Genomic DNA, 24430 nt, shown 5'->3' with positions numbered 1-24430 from the left:
CACCATTATACATTACATTGGCCTTTATTTTCAATGAGTACAGCAATACAGCACATTTTAGACTGTTTTTTCATGTATACAATATTGCCTGCATTTAAACTTATTTAACAAGTAAAAATGAAATATTTAAACATTCAGGTAGCCAAATTCAAGTGTAATCAACCACTCTGTTATCCAATATCCACCGAATCTGCGCTGGTCCTCGTGCCGGAGACAGACTCGCGCTCTGCGGGTGAACTTTGAACTTCATACCGCCGTCCTGCGTTTCACTCACAGTCACTGTCTGAGGCACAGCCGAAATATACTGCGAGCGACTGACATAACCTGCCAATAAACAAAAAGTGATAGTTCTGAGGACATTTTATCATCCAAATGATAATAATTATATTCATTATCATTATGAAAGTCAGTCATGTGTTTATGCAAAGCGTTTCAATCACGCAAAAAGACAAACGCGGCTCTCGTCTCGTTTAGGTGTCGAATTACGCCTCTGTAGGCTATGTTGTTTTGCATTAAATATGATTTAAAGCACAGTAATGATTTTATAGATAAAATAAAACATACACCAACCTGAATTTCACAGTGAAAATGCACCAAATCTGCGACGCTGAGAAGAGAGCTGTTGTTCTGGAGACTGGAGAGTTCAAACAGCCACGCTCACTCCAACCGTCGAGTTTTCGTCACGTCAGAGGGTGGGGGAGGGGGGGCATTGTTTTAATTGAGTAAACTTACTCAATTTTAAGAGCGTGTTAAATATATTAATAATATTGATTTGAATTAAGTAATTTTTTTGTTTCTTGAAACAGATCAGTTTAATTAAACATTCTCAAATATTTTGATAGAAATTTCACATATATATTAAGTATATTATAAAGAAATAATTGGTTAGTCAAATACTAAATTATTTTATTGAAAAAAACTTAAATATATCTGTAAATTTTAGATAAAATTAACTGTTGGATTTTTACTCAATTATTTTGGTATGTTTAACTCAAACAATCAAGTAAACGATATACAGAGATTTTATTAAGTTAATAAAGTTAAAAATTTCTGTAATATTTACTAAGCCACAGAATAATTTTTTACAGTGAGGTGTCATTTTTCTAATGGTTCATCATTCTTTGTCATGCCTTTTCTTACACACTTTTATAAATTAAAGCAATACTTTAGGTTTTAAGGAAAGACATAAAAATGCAGCAAACAGGACTGGGCACTGAGGAAGTCTTGGCATTTGCCAGTCGTACCTTAAATCCGGCAGAAAGAAATTATACGACCACAGAACAAGAATGTTTGGCAGTGGTGTGGGCCCTCGAAAAATGGAGGTATTACTTGGAAGGAAAATTCTTCACGGCCGTTTCTGATCTCTACTGAACACAGATAAACGGTGAAATATTTAACTAAAAGATATCCGCCTTCTTTCCCCGGTAGATTAATCATGTTACATTAAGACAACTGGTTTGTGTTAGACCTTTTCTGAAATGGTATGTTTAAATAGGCAATGCAGCCTTTAAAAAAAAGATAGGTAAATATAAACTTGCGCAATAAACATTGGATAAAGCCAGCTTCAGAAGTCCTCTTTCGGTTTGCTGACAGTGGGGATTTTTGGATAGGCCTACCTCTTCTTTTTTATCTCCATAATTCATTTATTGATGAATTCAATAAACAATTTCTTTGTCTTTTCTCATTCTAGGACTGTTTGGCGATCCTAACAAAACTTTTCAGGGTAACATGCTGACATTAATATCCCAACCGCTTATGTTTTAACACATCAGTGTTATCACCCTTTACCACTGGTTTCTGTTGCGGTATCACACTGTGAAGACACAGGGCGGTTATGGTCATGCTAATGTTGTGACAGATTAACGTCAAACTAGTATGCTTGAAAACTAAGTTAAATTGATTAAAATAGTTTTTTTGTTTTTTCACATTTATTCATTATTAAAATAACATCTATAACCCACAGTAATATTCAAACTAGCTTTGCATTCAAAACTCCTGAGAGCATGTTTATTTCATGTACAATTTATGAAAGAAAAAACTGCAATTGACCCTGAAATGTATGAAGCAAGTTTGTTATGTAAAAACCTGCATTAAGCATGAAGGCTGTCTGACCTTAAGACTCTCTGCATCTGTTAGAGTGACGGCAACAAGAAACAGCGCTTTACTAGTTTAGAAGCAATCCACACACACACACACACACACACACACACACGGTTTGTGGTTACCATGACAGGAAATCTGCACAGTCAAAGTATCCGGACAACACCCTTTGTTTGCAAAGAAAGACATTGACATTAAAAAAATAAAATACAATTACACTGTACACTATACAAAACAAAACCCAACAAAAACTCCTAGAAATGTACAAACCAAAAACATACAAAAGACAGCTGGGCAATTACAGTTCAGATAATTCATATTGTGCTATGATGAGGCCGCACAACACGTGTCCATTGGTTTATTATTACATGTGTGCAAATAGGCGTATGTCTCTACAGACGAGGAGCTTTTGTTCGTGACCGTTCCTCTACGGTTCCTCTTATCTGACCAGGTGGAAGGTCAGCCAGTACATGAACACGGGCTGTGCTGCAGCGATGGCCATGGTCAGGTACATTCGCAGCTGGTTTTTGGCTCCTCGCACTAACCGTCCCTCCGCGGCGGCCTCAGACAGGATCTTCAACCGCAGAGTCCGAATCTGTCAGCGAAACAGAAGGAAGATCAGGAGGCGTTACAGAACCTTCACAGGTCAGATCCTAAATGAGACTGTAACCAGGGTTCCCACACCTTGGTTAACTTCAAATCCAAGGACTTAATGTGGGGACACATTTGTTGTGTCCAACGCTGAGGTACCATTGTAGTTGTTTCGTGCGCTTGTGAACGTCATGGTAACGTCATGGTAACGTACAAAACAAAGTGCCTCACGCAGCAAACACTTAACGTAACGCGTAAATGCGCGTAACTAACATAAATCAAGCAAGCTAGTATGCATAGGCCATGAAGTGTGCGAAATAACACATTAGCAGACCGGAGAATTTTCCCCAGGAAACTTCTTGCACAAAATAAATTCAAGCACATTCAAGTATCTATGAATGTTTATTTTCAAAAACTTTCCAGGGCCTTGACTTTTTTTTTTTTTCAGATTCACAAACTTTTAAGGATTTCAAGGACCCGTGGGAATCTGAAATCTGCTGCGTTTAGACATTCAAGCATAACTTCATTCAATACATCTATGTGCCGTATGAGTGAATTCAGACAGCAACAGATGTTTAAACAGTGTCTTTTTTTTTAGAAACTTAGGTTACAATGGATGGAAAGGAATATTATATACAGACTACCGTTCAAAGGTTTAGGGTTGGTAAGATTTTTTTAATGCATGTAAAAAAATAAAAAAAAAACCTTGCCATGTTTTTACTGTACTAGACTAACGGAGACTAGTTACAGCACTCGTATACTGTTGCTCTCTTGCTGGTCTGATTGCTTCTATCGTTCTCCTCAGTTGTAAGTCACTTTGGATAAAAGCGTCTGCTAAATGATTAAATGTAAATGTAATGCATTTGATAGAGGTCTCTTCTGCTCACAGAGTCTGCATTTCTTTGTTTAAAAAAAAAGCAAAAGTTATGAAACGTTATTACAACTTAAAATGCTGTTTTCTATGTGAATATACAGTAAAGTGTAATTTATTCCTGTGATCAAAGCTGAATGTTCAGCATCATTACTCCAGTCTTCAGTGTCACATGATCCTTCAGAAATCACTCTAATATGAGGATTTGATGCTCAACAAACATTTATGATTATTATCAATGTTGAAAACAGTTAATAGTTTTGTAGAAATATTTCAGGATTCTGTGAAGCATAGAAAGTAAAAAAAAAAAAAACGTTTTTTTGTAATGTTATAAATGTCTTTACTCTAAATTTGTATCAATTAAATGGATCCGTGCTGAATAAAAGTATTACTTTCTTAAAAAAAATAAAAAAATAAATCAGGTTGCAGGCAACATGTGAATGTGTTTTGATGAGGCCAATAAAAATGTCATGTTTTTTTTTTTTGTTTTTGTTTTTTTTTTGCTAAAAACATCAAATAATAATGCACATTTTTTGACAGCTTTTCTGAGCTAAAACCAAGAAACAGAAACACGACCACTGGCCGTTTGAACTTCACCAAAGTGATGAATTATAAGGCTTTACTGTAAAACACAGCAGCATATGAAGCCATCGCTCAATACACACCGTAAAGACAAAGATAGAGACGCAGCACCACAGCAGTGTGAGGTAATATCCCGTCCGGCCAAACAAAAGTCCTGCCACGACTCCCACAATCATCCTGAGGAAACACACCGCAGAAATTTACACAGAAAATCTACATTCTTTGCTGTATATTCAAAGTAATGCACTGTACAGCCATACAAAGTCAATATGCTTTTCTTATCAGGGACTTTAAATACTTTTAAAAGCACACAGATGATAAAGCTGGCAATTAATGAGTAAACTAGACTAGTTATATCCAGTATGAGGACAATACTGGATAACTATACACAATTATATACAATTAAATATTAAATGCAAACTAATTTCATTTCACTTTATTTTTCAGTTTCGTTTCAATTTGTAGTTAAAATATATATATATTTTTAAAGGATATGTACTTGTGCAGCAAATATTACTCAATAGCACCACCTGGAGTCCAAAATGCCAGCCGAATTGGTTTGACTGCAGATACATGATAGATGATGATATTGTGGTGAATCTAGGGTATACAAACAACCAATGTCCTCACCCAACATATTTGTATCCAGAAAAGGCCACCAGGTCGATGGTGGTGAGGTCAGTGTTAACGGTTACCAGGTAAAGGCTGAGGAGCACGGCCAAAACCTCTATAATGAGCCACACCAGGGCCGAGCTGGCCTGAATGCCCAAAATCTCTGGAGAAAACCTGAAAACAAGAACAGAGAAGCAAAATCAGGTCGGGGGAAAAAAAACAAGTCATGACAAAAAAACAGAACAATGAGTAACAGGAGGTCAAGAAGATTGCAGGAAGTTCCCCTTCCCTCTGAAACTCCTGGCTCATCAAAACAGTTCCTCTCGTGACAACAGATCTGATAAATGAAGCTTCAGGTCCATACTGTGACTTTTTGATCATTTGGACAGGGAATGATACATATTTAAAGCCTCCATGAAATCAAAAATATATATAATATTGCAGTGTTCAATATAAATAATTTATGTACGCATTTTTTTGTTTGTTTTTTTGTGCCTCGTAATCTTGAATCAGAATATCTTCCATCCTCTTGCAGCATCTCTTCTCTTCTCTAATGATGAGGGCGGGGCAACCTGTCACTCACATGAGATCCACCAATAGCATCCAATCAACTCCTCATGGAAAATAACCAAGCCCCGCCCTCCATTTGTTCTCGTTCACTGGGATATACAGCACAATATGCAACAAACATCAATTTGAAAATGTAAATATAATATTGTAATAACAAATAATTATTTTATAAATGAATTATTATAAGGTGATATGGAAAAACTAAAAACTTATCAGCTAAAATGTAATCAGTGAGCCAAAAGTTCCTGTTATTGAAATTCTTGTTAAGGGCTCAAGGGGTAAATATTAGCCAGTATAATATTCACATGTTTAATGTTTAATCTGTCCACTAACAGCCTTGGCATAAGCATTCCATTCCCACACTGTTGGATTCTCCCAGTATCTGAGTAAAACTCTTACCGGTTCTGTGTGCCCAGAGCCAGTCCTGCAACCAGGACATACGTAATGAAACCCATCACTGCGGAGCCAGAGCCAAACAAACACATACAGATGCATTTAGTGAACATTTCCATGACTGAAATATCCATTACATGAATATATAATAAGATCCTTTGAATTTTTAAATAGCTCATCAATAAGTAAAGTTCATGAATTGAAAGATATTATTATTATTAAAGAATATGGCCTGGAGTCATACCGGGAATGTACAGATCAGGGGCGTTGATGTCAAACCGTGGTGCAACTGGTGTGTCCTGCTGATAGCTCACCTCCCAGTTCTGCAGTGAGAGGACAGGACAGAAACACTCATTCAGAAATGAAAACCAAACAATACTTCTGTCATCATATTCAGTCCAAGTTACCAGTAACCCGGAAGTGATGTCAATCTCAAAAAATGACAAGAGAGGCAACTTCATACATATACATAAATATATATATATATATATATATAGAGAGAGAGAGAGAGAGAGAGAGAGAGAGAGAGAGAGAGAGAGAGAGAGAGAGAGAGAGAGAGAGAGAGAGAGAGAGAGGCACATACAGGTTTGGAACAACTTAAGGATGAGGAAGTATTGACAAGTTTCATTTTTGTGTGAACTATCCCTTTGAGAGGAAAAAAAACACCATCTAGAGCCCTACCCCAGTAACTGTCAATCTACAAAAATGACAAGAAAGCCAACTTCATATAAACATAAATATATATTTATGACAGCACCCATTGACTTCAATAGTATTTTTTATTTCCTACTATGGAAGTCAATGGCTACTGTCAACTGTTTGGCTACCAACATTCTTTAAAATATCTTCTTATGCGTTCAACAGAAGAAAGAAACACATACAGGTTTGGAACAACTTGAGGGTGAGGAAGTATTGACAATTTAAATTTTTGTGTGAACTATCCCTTTAAGAGGACAGTATCTAGAGCTCTATTGGGACAGGAACTGTTTCTCATGTTGACATCTGTAAAAATGAATTTGCATCATCGCACCTCAGAGATAAAACTCTTGGAGGAGTGAGTTTTATGATCCTACGAACCCAGGAACGTGGTTTGTCTGCTGTAAATAAAATTTAATGTGCTTGGAATAATACAGATAAATTCATATTTAATTTAATAATATAAAAATAATGTCCTATTTATTATGTGATTATTTAAATCTCCGCTTTAAAAATTGGAAGCTAGACCATTTTCAAACCATTTTTATCTGAAAATGATGGATGACATTTTAAAAATATAGAAATTAGCAGAAATAATTTAATGCAGCTTCTTATTTACATTAGGTAAACAAAGCTGCTTGGTTTATATTTTAATGTAATTGTATAGGCCCTAATACAATTTAAAACTGTATTGCTGAAACGGCCCATTTCAAAAGTTCACGTGCTCTTTTCCTTTTTCTCAATGCAATGAAGAATTGTTCTTGTAAATACTTCCCAGCATTTCAGTAATAAAAGGGTAGGCTACATCTTTCAAATGCATGCAAATTACGTGAAGCGCAACAGTTATGCTGTTATCCAGTGGTCAAAAGGGATTAAAACGGTGAATTTTGAATTGATTCCTATGTAAACTCAGAAATGTGGATTCAGACGGCTATTAAATCACTGACTAGCCCCTGTAAATGTTGAAAATACCTGACATCCCTATTAGAAACAATAACTGTCTGAATAAGGGTTAGGTCTGTTAATGTGGTGGTCTTACTTCATGCATGTAGGGGAAAACCAGCAGTCCAAGCTTCTTGCCAACATAAACCGTGTCTACTGCAAAATAGTACTTTAACTTAGAGATGGGGATGAATCGATCCAGCTGTGGACCAAAAAGAGAAACAAGTTATTTAATCCACTAACAGTTATTCATAATGCAGAACGCGATATTAATCAGAGCTGCAGGGTTGATTCTGATCCCACAACACATAACAACAAGACGGGCCTTGTTTCAACACAGCGATGAACATCACATGCTCTTCTACACCACAACACACACACATCCTAGCTCACATATGATCGAATGCACATCACACAGCTCAGGATCATTTATACTCGTCTGACAGCGGTCACATACGTTCTTGTCCATCATCTCTTTGCCGTGGGAGGCGAGACTGCTGCCGTAGGCCATGGCGAGGTTAGACATGGGGTCCGACAGAAAGGCCTGTCCTGGATACGCATCAGGCCCTTTCCCCACATCGCCGTGGCCGTGTTTGTTCACCCCTGAACTAGTGTCATCAAATAGCGGACTGGGGTCACTGGGGTCCCCTGAGGGGCCTCGCATCCGGATCTTCGGCTCTACAACACAAGAACCATAGCAAAATCAGCTATCATCCACATGACATAAACAAATGACTGTAAATGTCCATAGCACACAGTCCCAAGTAGTCATGCAGGCTTATTATGGTTTATCCTCTTAGCTTAAAGGGTGAGTTCAAATGATCTGACATGTAGAATTCAGATTTCTGATCTATTTAATGTGTGTAACGTTAAACAAGCAAATAAAGGCAGCGAGAAAACAGAGCAAGAATAAAGATTCTAGTAAATTAAAAGAAGAAACATGCCTGAATTTGCTTTTGCTGTGAATACACACCTATTTAACAAACAAAAAAGCACACAACTGGCCAGATAATATTTAACTAATAATGAAATGTGTGTCTTGTATAGCAATTCAAAACTAATCACAAATGATCACGTACGTAACTTACGCTGTCTGGACCCACTCTGGTTTAAAAACTCCATCTCTCCCCCAAAATAAGGTATCTTTACTTAAATAGTTAGGTAATAAAAGACAAATATAAACATTTATCAACACATTTAGACGTCTAAGCGAGAAGCTGCCGGTAGTGAAACTAAAATTAGCATCGCAAAAATAGCAGGAAAAATCGCAGCAGACATCACTTCCGGGTCAAGCATAAGGATTACCTCAGGATTGGACCGTAGCTGACCGTAGTGCGATGACGTCAAAATGATCTCAGTCTGTAATAAGTATTTTTAATTATATTTGGCTTTTGTTATATTGTTCTCGCGTTAGTATATTCGTTTTTATAAATAATAATGTATAAATAAAAATATTTGGAATAATTGTATGGAGGCTCAGAATGCCGCACTAATATATCACGGCGTTTTGATTGTATTGGAGACATTGGTATACTAGAAAGTATAAGCATTTACAGATAATAATTTCGAGGACAGAAGCCTGACATACAAAATTACGCTTGCACCAGCAATTATCAAAATTTCCTCAGTGATGACAAAAAAAAAAAAAAAAAAAAAAAAAAAAACGTGTGATTGGTCTAGCTTAACCAGCGCTGTGAAAAGTAACAAATATCACGTGATTACGCCGTTGACGACATGCACCTAAATTTGAGCGATTTGGGGGAAAATGAAAAAGCACGCTATTTTTGAGGATGAGGAGAGAAGAAGTCTGATCCATTGTGTGCTTCAGTGTTTATTTAATAGGTTCTTTGAGTTTGTTTCAGATCAGTTAAGTTAGGAAAACCATCACATCCAACACAGCAACATCCAAACAGCAACGGAAGATGTTGTAGTAGCTAATTGATATAGGCTATAAAATATTTGAATACAACTTTGCGATCCTCACCACGATTATGCAAACGATTTTATTTAAATGTTTTAATTATTACAATACAACAAAGAATGTCCAGCATTTGTGATTAAAAACAATCATCATTTGGAATGTGCAACAAAAATGCAATATTTACATAGCAATAACCTGAAAAGGACAATCTGCAAAATCTCATGATTGCTAGGTGGATATACTTTAATCTTTCGTTTTTATTTAACACATCACCATTCTTATGAGGAAAACATGATGGGTAGTCTAACACTTTACAATAAAGTTTCATAACATTAGTTAATTTATGAACTAACACAAGCTATGAACTATCAATACAATTTTTACAGTATTAATCTTTGTTAACATTAATTAATAAAAATCCAGTCCACTGTTTGTTTACGTTAGTTCACTGTGCATTAACTAATGTTAACAAACACAACATTTGATTTTAATAAGGTATTAGTAAATGTTGAAATTAACATTAACTAAGATTGATAAATGCAGTTCATTATTAGTTCTTGTTAACTAATGAAACCTTATTGTAAAGTGTTGTCAAAATATAAAAAAAAGTTAATACATTTATATCTCTTGTGTGAGATGGTCAACAACTCACCGCAGTGTAAATAGTGCATGATTCAGTGTGAAAAAAAGAAATTATTATTGAAATGTGTGCTTGATTGATGAATATAACTTGTGAGTGCAGTTTACTTATTCAATCATATTTTTGTTCTATCTCTCCATCCATATAGTCTAATATGTGTGTCTTTATTCAAAAACGAAACACTGATTCTCTTCTGGTTGCAATGGGGGAATTTCCAGTTCGTCATAATTTTATAGTAGGTCATTTTAAATGATAATATATATATATTTGTTCTGTCAAATGGACAGTTTCTCTGTAAACAGTTGTATTTTTGGTCTGTGGCATCACTGTCTTTCACTCCACTGCATGTTCATAATGGCCACACACCACCCCAACGTCCTCGTCATGGGAACAGTTGTTTTTGCCCAGTTTGGCGTGTTTGCAGTGTAACAGAGTCCGTTCCGTCCCTTCGCACTCGACGTCGTCCAGCAGGATCCTGACTCCGCTGGCTCCCGCTCCGAGCTCTGCTCTCTTCGCCACGCGCTCGACCACGGGGAATCCCAGCTGCCGGCAGACGACCGCCGCGGCCTGCGTGTTGAACATGTCGTCGCACACCGTTCCCCATTCGCCACGCACGAAGATCTCGACCCGGCCGCGGTCCTTCCACCCTTCGGCGCTGACCAGCCTCACTGTCCCGGAGCGGGGCCGACCCCTGCGCTCTCCTTTCCTCCGGGGTTTCCCGCGACCTCGTTTCCCAGGTCTGCCTGTTTGGGTCTTTGCGGTGGGTTTGGGTGCCGGGGTCCAGTACGAGGGCTTCGCAGTGGGTTTGGGTGCCGGGGTCCAGTAGGAGGGCCTGGCGGGGGTGTTGGGTTTGGGTGCCGGGGTCCAGTACGAGGGCTTCGCAGTGGGTTTGGGTGCCGGGGTCCAGTACGAGGGCCTGGCGGGGGTGTTGGGTTTGGGTGCCGGGGTCCAGTACGAGGGCTTCGCAGTGGGTTTGGGTGCCGGGGTCCAGTACGAGGGCCTGGCGGGGGTCAGTGGCCGAGGGGTCGTGTGGAGAGCGCGTGGACGGGGCGTAGAGTGGCGGACTGTGGTCGCTGGAGGCGTCCTGCGAGTTGTCGTCTGTGGTGCTCGCGGCCGTGGGGTTGAACTGGGTTTGGTCGGTTTTGGTTTGGGAATGGCAGTCGTTGAGGTTTTTTTGTTAATCGCGAACTCTGTGGAACAAATCAAACAGAGAGTCAAAAAACTAGCAGAACAATCACCCTTTCTAGTGATTGCAATTGCGATCGCTGTGCTTGTTCGTAGGGCTGCATGATTTCGCCAGATTTTTGTGCTTATCAATATTGGTTATAAAAAATATATATTTTATATGATAATAAGGCAAGGCAAGGCAAGTTTAGTTATATTGCACATTTCATACACTATGGCAATTCAAAGTGCTTTACACAGAAAGTAATTAAATAATCACAAAATAAAAGCAAGGAAAATTAAAACAGTTCTAAAAGGAATTAAAAGAGTAAAAATATGATACATAGATACACTTCTCATCTGGCACAACACCGGTATATGATATTTTTCACAGCTGCTTGTTTTACTGTGATATTTTCCCATGTTGATTGTACTGTGTCTGTGGTGTTCTTTCGGCATGCCTAAGTAATCTATTGGACGTCTCCAACAGATTCTATTTTTCCCTAAAATCGGACAGGAAAAGCTCTAGGGAAGGAATCAAAGGACCTTGGTCCCCGACCTCGAGTTTCACATTAAACTCACTACTCTACCACAGACTCAGGTCATCAACATGGTTTCATCTTTCAATTTCAAATTTAAATTTATAATAATATTAATAATTCACAATAAGGTCCCATTAATTAATGTTAGTTAATGCATTAACTTAGAGTACATGTCAGGTCAGCTACATTAAATAATATTTACAGATACAACTTATGATTTTAATAATGCATTTTTAAATGTTTACATTAAAGGCAGGGTAGGTAGGATTTTTCTAAAAAAAAAAAACATTCCAAATTTGTTTAAACTGTCTTTATATACCAATACATAATTAAAATTTAAGTACTCTGAAAAAGAGAGTATAAAAATCGAGTGACTGTAGACCTTTTAATCTGCAATAAACACAGCTCATTATTTCCATTCACTCCCACCCCCTCCCTTCTGAGCTCCTTCCAAAGCCACGCCCCCAAAACACATGAACGCGCGACGCCAAACGCTCAGGCTCAGCTGGAAGACGCATTTATTTACCTGAGATGAGTGGAGAGGAAGGAGCGCAGTGCATGCAGTGACATCATGTCAGAATCACATGTAATACATAAGAATAGGACAGAGGCCGCACTATGCATAAACGTTTTTTATTCGTTGCACAAACGCGTTTCGGCGTGTGCCTTCTTCTGTGCCTTCTTCACTGAAGAAGGCACACGCCGAAACGCGTTTGTGCAACGAATAAAAAACGTTTATGCATAGTGCGGCCTCTGTCCTATTTTTATGTATTATATTTTTAGGCCAGCACTCTAAAAAGTGTATTATCAAAATTGAGTGAAGCCAGCTCCTATCCTCATTAATCAGAATCACATGTAATAAAATACCTAACTTTATCACTATGAATATAAACAAATAAGATTTCTTTTAGTACTCACTATCAAGCTAGCATATCGATACTGGTAAAGTTTGATTCGGTAACGAGCTATATTTATAAGGCAAAGCTAAAAACAGGTTGCATTGATACACGTTTTTCCATTACCATCAGTTACACTGTGATGACGGTGAATTTCGTGTAAGATTCATAACATATATGGTGTTCTGCATGTAAGAGTTTCCATAATGAAAACATTGTTGACTCTAATGAAGACTAATGTACTCTCCGGAGAAAGGTACCGCATCGTCGGTTCGAGGACAGGTCCGGGGTCGAGGGCGAAGCAGAGGAGGTCGTTCAAGAGTGCGGGCAACCAGGGTCCGAGGAAGTAGTTTTTGCCTTGTTTGCCTTCGCTGACTGAATATGCAGGTGCTTTGAATTTTGAATGCTCTTTCTCTGCCATCATTTTACTCTTCGTAGGTTCCGCGCCTCCTCAAATCAAACGGGTGTGCGCGCATATGGGCAGATCTAGCGACAGGGGTGGAAGCCATTGATTGCGAGAGTGAGTGACAGTCGCCCAAACCAATCAATTGTTTCGTCATGAATGGAAATAATGAGCTGTGTTTATTGCAGATTAAAAGGTCTACAGTCACTCGATTTTTATACTCTCTTTTTCAGAGCACTTACATTTTAATTATGTATTGGTGTATAAAGACAGTTTAAACAAATTTGAAAAAAAGTTTTTTTATAAAAATCCTACCTACCCTACCTTTAACATTGACAAAGATTAATAAATGCTTTAGTATTATTTTTGATTGTTAGTTAACGTTAACTAATGTAGTTAACTAATGTGAACTAACAGAACTATTGTAAAGTGTTGCCATAAAATAATTGTATTATTATTACTAAATGAAAATATGAAAATGATAATATAATTATATAGAATATGAAAATTAATAAATAAAACAAATAAGACATTTTAGAAAAATTTAAGAATTTTAGAAAAATAATATAATTGTGTGGAGTGCAGTAAGTGAGGAGACAAGAGACGGAGATGCGTCGAGTCAGCTTTACTATCCACTTCAATATCTCTATCACACAGTACAGCGAGTGATATCAAAACAAAACACAACGACCAAACCGGAACTCGTCATCGTCTAAAACCCCCCTTTTCTTAAAGGTACAGTCCCTTGGTGAATGTCTCTTTCAGACATCCTTGTGGGTCACCACACAGGCCCCCCCAGAATTCACCCATAATAACAGGGCCAGGCCGAACATGTACCCCAAATAGAACATGTGACACTATGCACTAGTGCAAAACAGAACAGTCCAGCACATAACAAAGTCAACGCACAGGGGGGCGGACTGGGCGGCCATACCGGCTGCGCCTAACAGTAGAGGGGCCAAGGGCAAGGGGCCAAGGGCAAGGGGCGGGGCAGGGGGCGGGGCAGGGGGCAAGGTTGCCGCAGGTGGGCGCCCTCGCCGTGGGGGCAGGGCCAGCTGAAACGGTTCCCCAAAATCCACATGAGCAGGCTTGAGACGGTCAATAGCCACCCGCTCAGGCCTGCCCCCCATATCCACAACAAAGTTCTTAGACCCCCCCTCCAGGACACGGAAGGGCCCATCGTATGGGGGCTGCAGCGGTGTCCGATGGCCATCGTGGCGGATGAAAACATACTTGGCTGATGGTAAATCCTTGGGCACGTAGGACCGGGGAAGGCCATGGTGGGACGTTGGAATAGGAACAAAAGCGTCTGCAATGTCCCGAGACGCAGCCCGATGTGAGGCAACTGACCACGGGGCCGTGGCATCTGGAAGAAACTCCCCCGGGACACGCAGCGGCTGGCCATACACCAGCTCGGCAGATGAGACTTGAAGATCTTCCTTGGGGGCGGAGCGAAGGCCAAGCATAACCCATGGGAGGCGGTCAGCCCAGTCGCTGCCCGTAAGGCTGGCCCTGAGCGCGGCCTTCATGTCACGATGAAACCGCTCGCACAATCCGTTGCTCTGTGGGTTATAGGCTGTGGTACGATGGACCTTCACCCCAAGGACCTCGGCGACCGCAGACCAAAGCTCCGATGTGAACTGCGGACCCCGGTCCGAGGAGAGGTCGGACGGTGTGCCGAAACGGGCCACCCAAGCCGTAATGAACGCCCGGGCCACTTCCGCTGATGTAGTGGAGGACAGGGGAACTACTTCTGGCCACCTGGTGGTCCTGTCCACCATGGTGAGGAGGTAGGTGTAACCACGGGAGGGGGGAAGTGGGCCCACCAGGTCGACATTCACATGATCAAAACGTCTCTCTGGCACTTTGAAGGGTGCCAAAGGAGCCTTGGTATGACGAGTCACCTTTGCGCGCTGGCACGCCACACAGGCCGCAGCCCAGGCCCTGACATCCCTCCGCAGGCCCGGCCAGACGAACTTGGCCCCAACCAGCTTGGTAGAGGCCTTCACCCCCGGGTGGGAAAGACCATGGATGGCATCAAAAACTTTATGCCTCCAGGCAGCAGGTACCATGGGGCGAGGTTGCCCAGTGGAGACGTCGCAGAGGAGTGTAGCGTTAGCCGCGCCAAACATCACATCTTCCATGAGCAGCGCCGTGGGGGCCGTCCTGTAGGCTTGCACCTCAGAGTCCGCCGTTTGATCAGCAGCCATAGCCGCATAGTCGAGGCCCAAGTGGACGGAACCAACGACCACCCGGGAGAGGCAGTCGGCGACGAAATTGTCCTTGCCAGCCACGTGCTGAATGTCAGTGGTAAACTCGGAGATGGCCGAGAGCTGACGCTGCTGTCGACCAGACCATGGCTCCGTAGACTTGGCCATAGCAAACGTCAGCGGCTTGTGGTCAACGAAAGCCGTGAACCGCCGACCCTCCAACAGGAAACGGAAATGACGGGTGGCGAGGAAAAGACCCAGGAGCTCCCTGTCGAAGGGGCTGTACTTCCTCTCATTGTCCCGGAGCTTCCTGCTGAAAAAGGCCAGCGGCTGCCAGGCTCCGCTCACCCACTGCTCACACACAGCCCCCACGGCGTCATCAGAGGCGTCCGTAGTAAGAGCAACTGGGGCGGTCAGAGACGGGTGCGCCAGCAGAGCAGCGTTGGCCAGCGCAGTTTTGGCAGCATCAAACGCATCAGTCATCTCTGGGGACCAATCCAACGTGTCCGCCGGTCTCCTACCCCGCAAGGCGTAGTACAATGGACGCATGAGCTGGGCCGCACGGGGGAGGAAACGGTTGTAGAAGTTCACCATGCCCAGGAACTCCTGCAGGGACTTCACAGTGCGTGGGCGTGGAAAACTGGCGACGGCCTCCACCTTGGCAGGGAGGGGGACTGCCCCCTGTGGGGTGACGTGGTGGCCGAGGAAGGTGATGGATGACCGGCCAAACTCGCACTTGGCCGGGTTGATGATGAGGCCATGCTCACTGAGCCGGCCGAACAGCTGCCGGAGATGAGTTCAGTGGTCGTCTGCAGATGCGCTGGCCACGAGAATGTCGTCCAAGTAAACAAACATGAACGGCATATCTCGCAGCACCGAGTCCATGAGACGCTGGAACGTCTGCGCTGCCCCCTTGAGGCCGAAAGGCATCCGTAGGAATTCGAAAAGGCCAAAGGGTGTGATGACCGCTGTTTTGGGGACATCCTGCGGGTGGACAGGCACCTGGTGGTAACCGCGCACCAGGTCCACCTTTGAGAAAATGGTGGCACCGGCTAGGTGGGCAGAGAAGTCCTGGATGTGCGGCACTGGGTACCGGTCGGGTGTGGTGGCGTCGTTCAGGCGACGGAAATCTCCACAGGGACGCCATCCGCCATCAGCCTTGGTCACCATGTGCAGGGGAGAAGCCCACGGGCTGTTGGAGCGGCGCACGATGCCGAGGTGCTCCATGGTGGCGAACTCCTCCCTGGCGATAGCGAGCTTGGCAGAGTCGAGGCGCCGGGCTCGTGCGTAGACTGGGGGGCCCACCGTGGTGATGTAGTGCTCCACGCCATGCTTAGCCACCGCCGATGAAAACGTGGGCGTGGTGATGTCGGGGAACTCCGCAAGTAGGCGTTGATACAGGTCCCCGTTGGCCAGCGTGTTTGACAGACAAAGCGCCCCTGTCCCTCCCAGCGTGCAGGGGTACGAAGCAAAAGAGAGGGCGTCAATCAGGCGGCAGTTTGTAACATCCACCAACAGTCTATAAGCGCAGAGAAAATGCGCCCCCAGGAGCGACGTAGACACAGCAGCCATGACGAAGTCCCAGCTGAAACGCCGCCCGCCGAAACACACTTCCACATGCCTCGTGCCATAGGTACGAATGGGTGTGCCGTTAGCGGCGTCCATCGGGGGGCCGTGTCCGCCAGCCATGGTGTCCACCGGCTGCGCCGGCAGGATGCTGCGCTGAGCCCCAGAATCGACCAGCAGCCGCCGGCCAGACAAGATGTCAGTGATGAACAACAGCTTGCAGTCACGGCCAGCGCCCATAGCTGCTAATGAGCGCCGGCCCTGGCTTTTCCCTGGGCTCCAAAACTGCAAGGCTGACGACACTGCTTGGCTTTGGCCCCAAACCTGGAATGGTAATAACACCACCCGTCCTCACGCTGTCGGCGGGCCGTCACAGCAGCTGCAGTGTCTGGGTCGTCCTCCAAGGGTGGAACAGATGTGCGCTGGGTGGGCAGCAGTGCATGGACAAACTGCTGTCGGTTGGCGAGGAAAATCCTGTCTGCCTCCACCGCCAGTGCTCGGTAGTCTCTGGAGGAAGGGAGGGGGGAACTAGCCAATGCAGTGCGCACGGGTGCTGGAAGCTGCCGCAGGAATATGTGGGCGAAAAGGAATGAGGGATCCGCCGCGCCCAGCACCGCCAGCATCCTCTCCATTAACTCGGACGGCTTGCTGTCGCCAAGGCCGTTCAGGGACAGCAGGCGGTCTGCCTTCTCCAGTTCTGACAGTTCAAAGAGGCTCAACAGGAACGTTTTAAGTGCGTCGTACTTGCCGTCAGCAGGAGGAGCCTCTAACAGCGCCATAGCCCTGGCCGTCGTCGAGGCATCTAAGGCCGCTACCACGTGGAAATACTTTGTAACGTCCTGTGTTATTCCTCTCAGCTGGAACTGTGCCTCGATGTGCTGAAACCACGGCCGTGGATTGTGCTGCCAAAAGTCCGGTAACTTGATGGTGGCTGCGTAGATAGCGCCGACATTAGCCGCGCCGCTTGCAGCGGCCGGCGCCGCGGCCGCAGCGTTTTCACCACCGTCGTTGTGTGACATAATTCAGCAGTGTTCAACTCGCGTCGGGGTCACCAAATGTGGAGTGCAGTAAGTGAGGAGACAAGAGACGGAGATGCGTCGAGTCAGCTTTACTATCCACTTCAATATCTCTATCACACAGTACAGCGAGTGATATCAAAACAAAACACAACATCCAAACCGGAACTCGTCATCGTCTAAAACCCCCCTTTTCTTAAAGGTACAGTCCCTTGGTGAATGTCTCTTTCAGACATCCTTGTGGGTCACCACAATTGTATGTTACATTACAACTGTAAAATTACAATACTATTGTTTAATTCCTTTACTTTTAAATGTTAAACTTTTATTTTGACTGTGAACAGCAGGGAGCTGTTAATCTTTTGTTGATAAGCATCCTATTTTAATCTAGTATATGAATGCATTATTTTCTAATCTTTAGTATATGAAGATGGTTGGCACATTGTTCCCAAATGCACGGTAAAATGACTCAAACTCAGAGCAGATGCAGATGGAGTTCATGAGGAGCAGCATTTACTGTGAACTGAGAAGCTGAAAACACAGGCAAATCAAGAGTTGCTCACGTGTAAATAAACACAGTGCTGCGCTTCAGTCTGAAACACGCAGCGCATTCATTTCATTCAGTCGCAGCCTTCGCCATTTGATAAGCCATATCACAATTTTGGTTATATTTTCCTTAATCGTGCAGCCCTATTCAAATCTCATGCCTTCAATGGGAAGAAGGAGTGTTTGTTTACCTTCTTTGGGACTGAAATGAATCAGTTTGCCCTTGATGTTGACTGGAGTGGGCTTAAAGCTGCACTTGCCTGGAGGGGCCCTCCTAAAGAGTGAAGAAAATGTCCAACTGTTTATTTCACAGCTTTTAACAGTAAGTACAAACATACTTTACACCCAGGGCCTAAAACTAGCTTTTTGCCACATCTGCCAATGGCCGGTGACTTAAGAAGATTTACCAGCCACAAATATTTTTCATTAAACTGTTCTCTATTCCAATTTGATATCAAAGCTAAAACTACAACCCTAACTAAACATTATTAAAGACAAGTAACGGTAGTTTTCAGGTAGAGACATTGAATAAAGTAATCAAATGTAAAATAACGCTGCATTGTCTTCATAAATAAACATAGATTAATCCTTATTAAAGGTAACAAAGTTATTCGGTCACGATCAGTGAATGATTTTGTTTCTTTGCCTTTTGTTGTTTGATTAATATTAAAAATGCAGACAGCAACATAAATATTAATATAAATAACATAAATATGGCTGCTGTCACTTTAAGAGTAATGCACGGATCCAATACACTGATACTGGTATACATCGTTCTCTACTGTTGACGTTTATTTAAGCCATAACCGGTTATGTTTACTTGGATACTAGCAGAGACGGGCATTTTTGTGAGTTTTGTCCATTCAAGAGCAAGAAGACGTGAAAAAGAGCTTTCCATACAGCTTCTTTTTGAACTTCTTGCGCTTGAATATTTAAATGGCCAAGGCTTAAACTCTTGTGACGATGCAGCGCTGGCCTGTTAATTGTCCTGAACAATCTTCGTGTTTGTTTTACTGTTATGTTTTCACAAAATTGCATTGTTAGAATTCATAAAAATATTACCGGCCAACTGGTAATATACAACATTTCACATACTCACCAACACCTGTTTTATTATTCGCATTTGGCGCTTGGCGATTGTTAATTTTAGGCCCTGCTTACACACATAATCGAACAACAACAGAAAAAAAAAACTTTAACTATTGCTCATCAGAGAGAATAAATGACAGGATTTTTATTTTGAGTAAGCTATTCCTTTAATATTGCCCCTAAAAAGCATTACCACTATATTTCCATTTATTAATTTATTTTGATAAATTCTAAGAGGCGTTTTGGTATAATCAATATAGATAATCAGATTAGGCAGGGGAGGAGGCTGTTTTTTCTACTACAGCTCTGCATTACCATCATACCATCATGTGAAGTTTTATTAAGTGGATGTTAAAAGAACTGAACCCCCTGTCTACAGTCAGTATCAATACAGTGTGTGTACCTCGAGGGATCCACTATCTTATACACCACTCCGGCTCTGGCTGTGGCACTCGCCGCTCCCGTCGCGAGGAAGTACAGCTCACCTGAAACACAGACACACTCTTAGGAGAAAAAACGGTTCAATGGGGTTCTAGAACCCTCAATTTTAAAGAGCCCTTTATGCCAAAAAGTTTCTATATAAGGAGAAGTGTCTTAAATGACTGCATAATACTTCCATGTTTTATGGTTTATTTGATTTTTTTTCTACTAATAAAGTGTTTACGAGCTGTCTACTTCATAAACTTGAATTAAAAGAACAATAATTGATTAAAACTAAATCCATAAAAGGATCCCATGATGGGAACCCCTTTAAGGTTCTATAGAGTACAGTTCTCGCCCCCTTTTTTAGTGGCGCTGGTTTCCAAAAGTATTTTTTCCATTCATTTTTCCCATAGGTATTTTGTAAAAGTCTTTGTTAAAGAGTTATAAGCCATGAACCAAGCCAACCAGGGACGAGGTGAATCACAACACTACAGACTTTGATTTGAAGAAAAACATTTTTAAAGGTCCCATTGCATGGATTTTTTTATTATTTTAGAATGTTCCCTGGGGTGCCCTTATAATGTTAGTATGTTTTTTTAGAAATAAAAGTCATATTTCCTAGCCTGACTTCATCCTCGGATTTGAACGCTGTGTTTGAAGGAGCGTGTCTGCTGTGAGACTTCAGTGTAAACGCCCACTGCTGTGATTGGCTGCTGTGAGACTTCAGTGTACACGCCCACTGCTGTGATTGGCTGCTGTGAGACTTCAGTGTAAACGCCCTCTGCAGTGATTGACTGCTGTGAGACTTCAGTGTAAACGCCCACTTCTGTGATTGGCTGTCAAGCTTGAATATGAAATATCTAGCATTACATGTGGAACTCTCTCGAAAACTTTTACTATTACAGCTATTATATGTTTTTACTATCACAGCTATCGAGATTAACGAATTGTGAGAAGGTTTTTTTAAGTATTTAGTTCTATTCCCATCACATAAAAGGTTGCAGTGATGAGCATTGAGTAGATGACAGTCTGTTGATCCCGTGAATGAAGATCTTATCATTGCATGGGCCAGTACTCATGGATGGGCCAGTAGAGAAAGGGGAGGTGACCTTTCCCCTTATGACGACATAAAGGGAAGATTCTAGATTCGCCCGTCTGAGCTTTCATTTTCTCAAAAATACCCAGGGCTTGGTTTACACCCATCAAAATGTCTAGCCACTGGGGGACCATAGGCAGGCTAGGGGAACTCATATTAAGGTTAAAAAACCTCAGAAAGTGAAATTTTCATGCAATGGGACCTTTAAAGATCGGAACAAAATGACAAAGGTACAAGACTGCGTACTTAATGGCTTTGGTGATTTAAAATGATTTACAAATGTTGATTTTATATATTGCAAAATATGGATATACTATATACAAACATTTTGAATGTAGAGAGATCGACTCATTACACTCATTTACTTTCATTATTCTGTTTATATTCTTTGTTTAAATGTCGTCTTATGTTTTTAGAGTTTGATTTATTAAAACCAATTATATCCTTGATTGTCTCTGTCTGCTGCTCACTGAACAAAGTCTCTTAAATGTGTGACCTTTAGCTACAAGCTTTATATTGATGAGTAGCCTACACTTTAGTTAGTAATCTTATAGAACAGAAAGTTATTCTTCATGACCAGAAGAATGACCTTTCTCAAGAGTTTATTATCCTTCTTGAGAGTTGATAAGAAGATCGTACGGTCGATTTATTTGATGTGAAATTAATTCTGTTAAAGGTTACTCTGAAATTTGATCTATAGCCTGTCTGTATATTTATAATTGATTATAATTCGTTAGGGTTAATTATCTATATATAGAGATACAAATACATGGGCTATGTATTCCCTTTTTGGGTGTATAACCAGTATAATTATTAATTATATTCCCTTTATTTGAGCTAATTCGCTACATGACTGTATATCGGAGAAAATGTAAAGCTGTTGAAGACCCTAAAAATAGTCACACACAGATCTGCTCTCAAGTTACCTGCCTCATCTTCGCCAAATGATATGATATACTTGTAGTAGCTGTTTATAAGTTTAGGGAAACTGCACGTTTTGTCAGAGCCCATACAAATCTCCTTATAGTTCCATTTTCCCGTCTCCGTGTTTTCCTTTAGGGACATCAGGCGCCTAGGATGCATACAATGGGAGAAGTCTGATATATTCAGTGCATAGTAATCATACAAACAGTGAAATAAATCAGCCATTATGGGAAAGTAGCATGCATTAGACTTGTGTTGATATTCTTGTTTATATTTTATTATATTGGACTATAATTCAAGTACTAGAGAAAACATACGTACCCACTCATAAAATCCCCAAAGATATACAGACCATTCAGATTGGGCATCTGGCAGCCTCTGTAGATGTAGCCGCCAGTTACAGACTTGCCGATTTTATGTGGGTAAGCAAATATCGGAAGAATATCGTCTATGGGAAAGGTAAAATAAAGATGTTTTCATCTCATATACTCTTCAAAACTCAACTGGAACCAACAGCAGTTTGTGAAAACTGGAGCTGTATTCATAAAAATCTTTAAAATAAATGAAGAAAGGATAACTTTATAAGAAAGTAGTTTTCAAAGATTTTTTTATGAGAATAAAATGACAGGCTTTTATGTTGTCTGATTATATACTAGCCTACAGGTTTAGAGATTAGCTTGTCCAATACAACAAATTCCTTACTTCAACATTTGTAAAGTGCATAAAATGTATTAAATTACATCAGAATTGTCTGGGTTACCTTGTAAATTGACTTAAAGAAACAAAAACTAAAGAAAGCAATAATGGTTGCACTTTATTCTACAGTATGTGTAATTACAGTATACTTAACTCAGAAAGAACTGGGTAATACAAGGTAACTACATGGGTTATAGGTTTATGGGTAGATTCAGGGTTAGCAGTACCTAGTTATTACTCAATTATTGTAATAATTGTAATAAGTACATACAGTATAAAGGGAACAGGACTGTAAAATAAAGTGCTACCGTAATAATAATATTTGAAGCAACTCAATAAATTCATTAAACATGTTTCTTTTTGACGTTCACGACATGGACGCCCAAAATTGAAAATTACAGTATATCATAATTTCCTCACCCTTATGTCATTACAAACTCGTAAGACTAGAGATCATTATAAAACTAATTGAGCAATTAAGTCCATATTTTCTGAAGAGACACGATTGCTTTATATGATGAACAGATTTAATTTAGGCTTTTATTCACATATAAACATTCATCCATCAACTCACACATCAGTTGTTGTAAATGTAAGCTCAAGCATGAGCCAATGAGGCTCGTTCTCGTGTTTACGCGGCACGTTTGAGCTTCTGTTCGATGCATTAAAAGTGGCGGTAACACTTTATTTTACAGTGTCCTTGTTACATGTTAAATGTTCTTACCATAGTAATAACATTAAATTATGCATAATTACATGCAACTAACCCTCAACCAAACCCTAATCCTACCCTAACCCTATAGTAAGTACGTGTAGTTGCTTAATATTAGTCAGTACTTAAATATATAATTACACTGTAACAATGACACCTTAAAATAAAGTGTAACCAAAATGCCTTATAATCCAATGCATTTTTTTTTCTAATGTTTGCATAGTAAAATAAAGCCTGTAGCTGTAGTTTGCCTTTTTTGCCAAATAATTTCAGTAGCACCTCAATGCAGTACACAAGATCCGAGGGGAGGAGTCGGATCTTATATAAGGGGTGGAGATTGGTAGGTTTAGGGGTGGGTTTAGGGATCAGGGGGTGGAGATTGGTAGGTTTAGGTATGTAAGGTGGGAGGAGTTGGATTTTATCCGACTCCTCCCCCCGGATTTTATGCTCTGCAGTGAGGACCATCTCAATAATTTAGTCAGATATGTGCTGTGCACCCCAATGCCCGCATAATAACTAGTGTCCTCATACCAGGCTTCTTTTGCATTGCATTTTATATAAAATATTATCCTCATATTTTGATGGTTTAATTGAACTTGTAGGGTCATTAAAAACAAATTGTCCTCCCTGTAAATCACCTTATATATCATCAAGTTATATTTGAAAACTGAAAGGTTTGCTTACTGAGTGACGAGTTGGAGCATAGTTTGTTGTCGTAACAGGAGAAGCCTTCTTTTGCCCTCCATCCATAGTTCCCTCCATTTTCGATCAGATCCACTTCCTCATATTTATTCTGCCCAACATCCCCGCAGAACATTCTGCCTCGGCCCTGGCCGCTGCCTGGATCGCCCCTGTCGACTGAACATCTCCACATGTTTCTCACACCGTAGGCGTAGATCTCTGGCCTCGAGCCGCTCTCTCCTACAAAAGGATTGTCTGATGGGATACTGTAGGGGGCGCCATGATCGTTGTTGTCTACGTCGATTCGCAGGGCTTTGCCTAGAAGAGTGGACCTGTAACATCACAGTGTTTGTTTTTCCTTGAGAGAAGCATTTGTGTCTTACAAAAAGGGTTTGTATAAGATTAAAGTAATAGAAGTAACTGATCCCCATAAGATTGCACTCGTAAGACTATAGTCTTAAACATTTGCACCGTCTGCTGATCCCTTTCTCTCTCTAACCCGCATCCTTGCTAAACTCATGCTAGGCCTCTCACATCCCACAATGCCG

At 41.4% G+C, this 24430-nt stretch overlaps 2 protein-coding genes and 1 long non-coding RNA gene across 4 annotated transcripts in view; all 3 read right to left on the bottom strand.

Annotated features, from left to right (window-relative positions):
- Nucleotides 1-5: 5 nt before the first annotated feature.
- On the bottom strand, nucleotides 6-664 carry LOC308694713. Its single transcript, XR_014030635.1, has 2 exons — nucleotides 571-664; nucleotides 6-324 (listed from the first exon to the last, which is right to left on the bottom strand). It is a non-coding gene; the product is annotated as an uncharacterized lncRNA (long non-coding RNA).
- Nucleotides 665-1923: 1259 nt separating this feature from the next.
- On the bottom strand, nucleotides 1924-8693 carry yif1b (Yip1 interacting factor homolog B). 2 transcript variants are annotated; one of them, XM_081372053.1, is made up of 8 exons: nucleotides 8437-8693; nucleotides 7815-8035; nucleotides 7455-7559; nucleotides 5964-6042; nucleotides 5726-5783; nucleotides 4775-4930; nucleotides 4228-4321; nucleotides 1924-2695 (listed from the first exon to the last, which is right to left on the bottom strand). In XM_081372053.1, exons 1-8 carry the CDS (start codon nucleotides 8477-8479, stop codon nucleotides 2540-2542), a joined length of 912 nt encoding a protein of 303 aa, XP_081228179.1. In that variant the 5' UTR covers nucleotides 8480-8693; the 3' UTR covers nucleotides 1924-2539. The 2 variants fall into 2 exon arrangements, with proteins under 2 accessions (XP_081228179.1, XP_081228180.1); XM_081372054.1 differs by having other exon boundaries at nucleotides 8446-8678.
- A 714-nt stretch (nucleotides 8694-9407) lies between these two features.
- Nucleotides 9408-24430, bottom strand: part of LOC308695067 (HHIP-like protein 1) — a 27100-nt gene continuing 12077 nt past the window's right edge. Inside the window, exons 4-9 of the mRNA XM_081373004.1 lie at nucleotides 23886-24214; nucleotides 22115-22241; nucleotides 21796-21941; nucleotides 19754-19835; nucleotides 18453-18535; nucleotides 9408-11108 (exon numbers count right to left, since the gene is read on the bottom strand). Coding sequence (XP_081229130.1) covers nucleotides 10252-11108; nucleotides 18453-18535; nucleotides 19754-19835; nucleotides 21796-21941; nucleotides 22115-22241; nucleotides 23886-24214 — 1624 coding nt within the window. The 3' untranslated portion in view covers nucleotides 9408-10251. The remainder of the gene's footprint in view (nucleotides 11109-18452; nucleotides 18536-19753; nucleotides 19836-21795; nucleotides 21942-22114; nucleotides 22242-23885; nucleotides 24215-24430) is intronic.

This window comes from Scardinius erythrophthalmus (genome assembly GCF_964197995.2).
Source record: "Scardinius erythrophthalmus genome assembly, chromosome: 8".
In the NCBI taxonomy this organism is placed as follows: domain Eukaryota; kingdom Metazoa; phylum Chordata; class Actinopteri; order Cypriniformes; family Leuciscidae; genus Scardinius; species Scardinius erythrophthalmus.
This window is presented reverse-complemented; position numbering and strand designations above follow the sequence as displayed.

Coding starts and splice junctions, on each gene's coding strand:
- yif1b (XM_081372053.1), bottom strand. CDS start 8,479: ATGGAGTTTTTAAACCAGAGTGGGTCCAGACAGCGTAAGTTAC. Junction 6,043..7,454: donor TTTTCCCCTACATGCATGAA/GTAAGACCACCA, acceptor CTCTCACTGCAG/AACTGGGAGGTGAGCTATCA. Junction 5,784..5,963: donor CCCTGATCTGTACATTCCCG/GTATGACTCCAG, acceptor CTGGCTCCGCAG/TGATGGGTTTCATTACGTAT.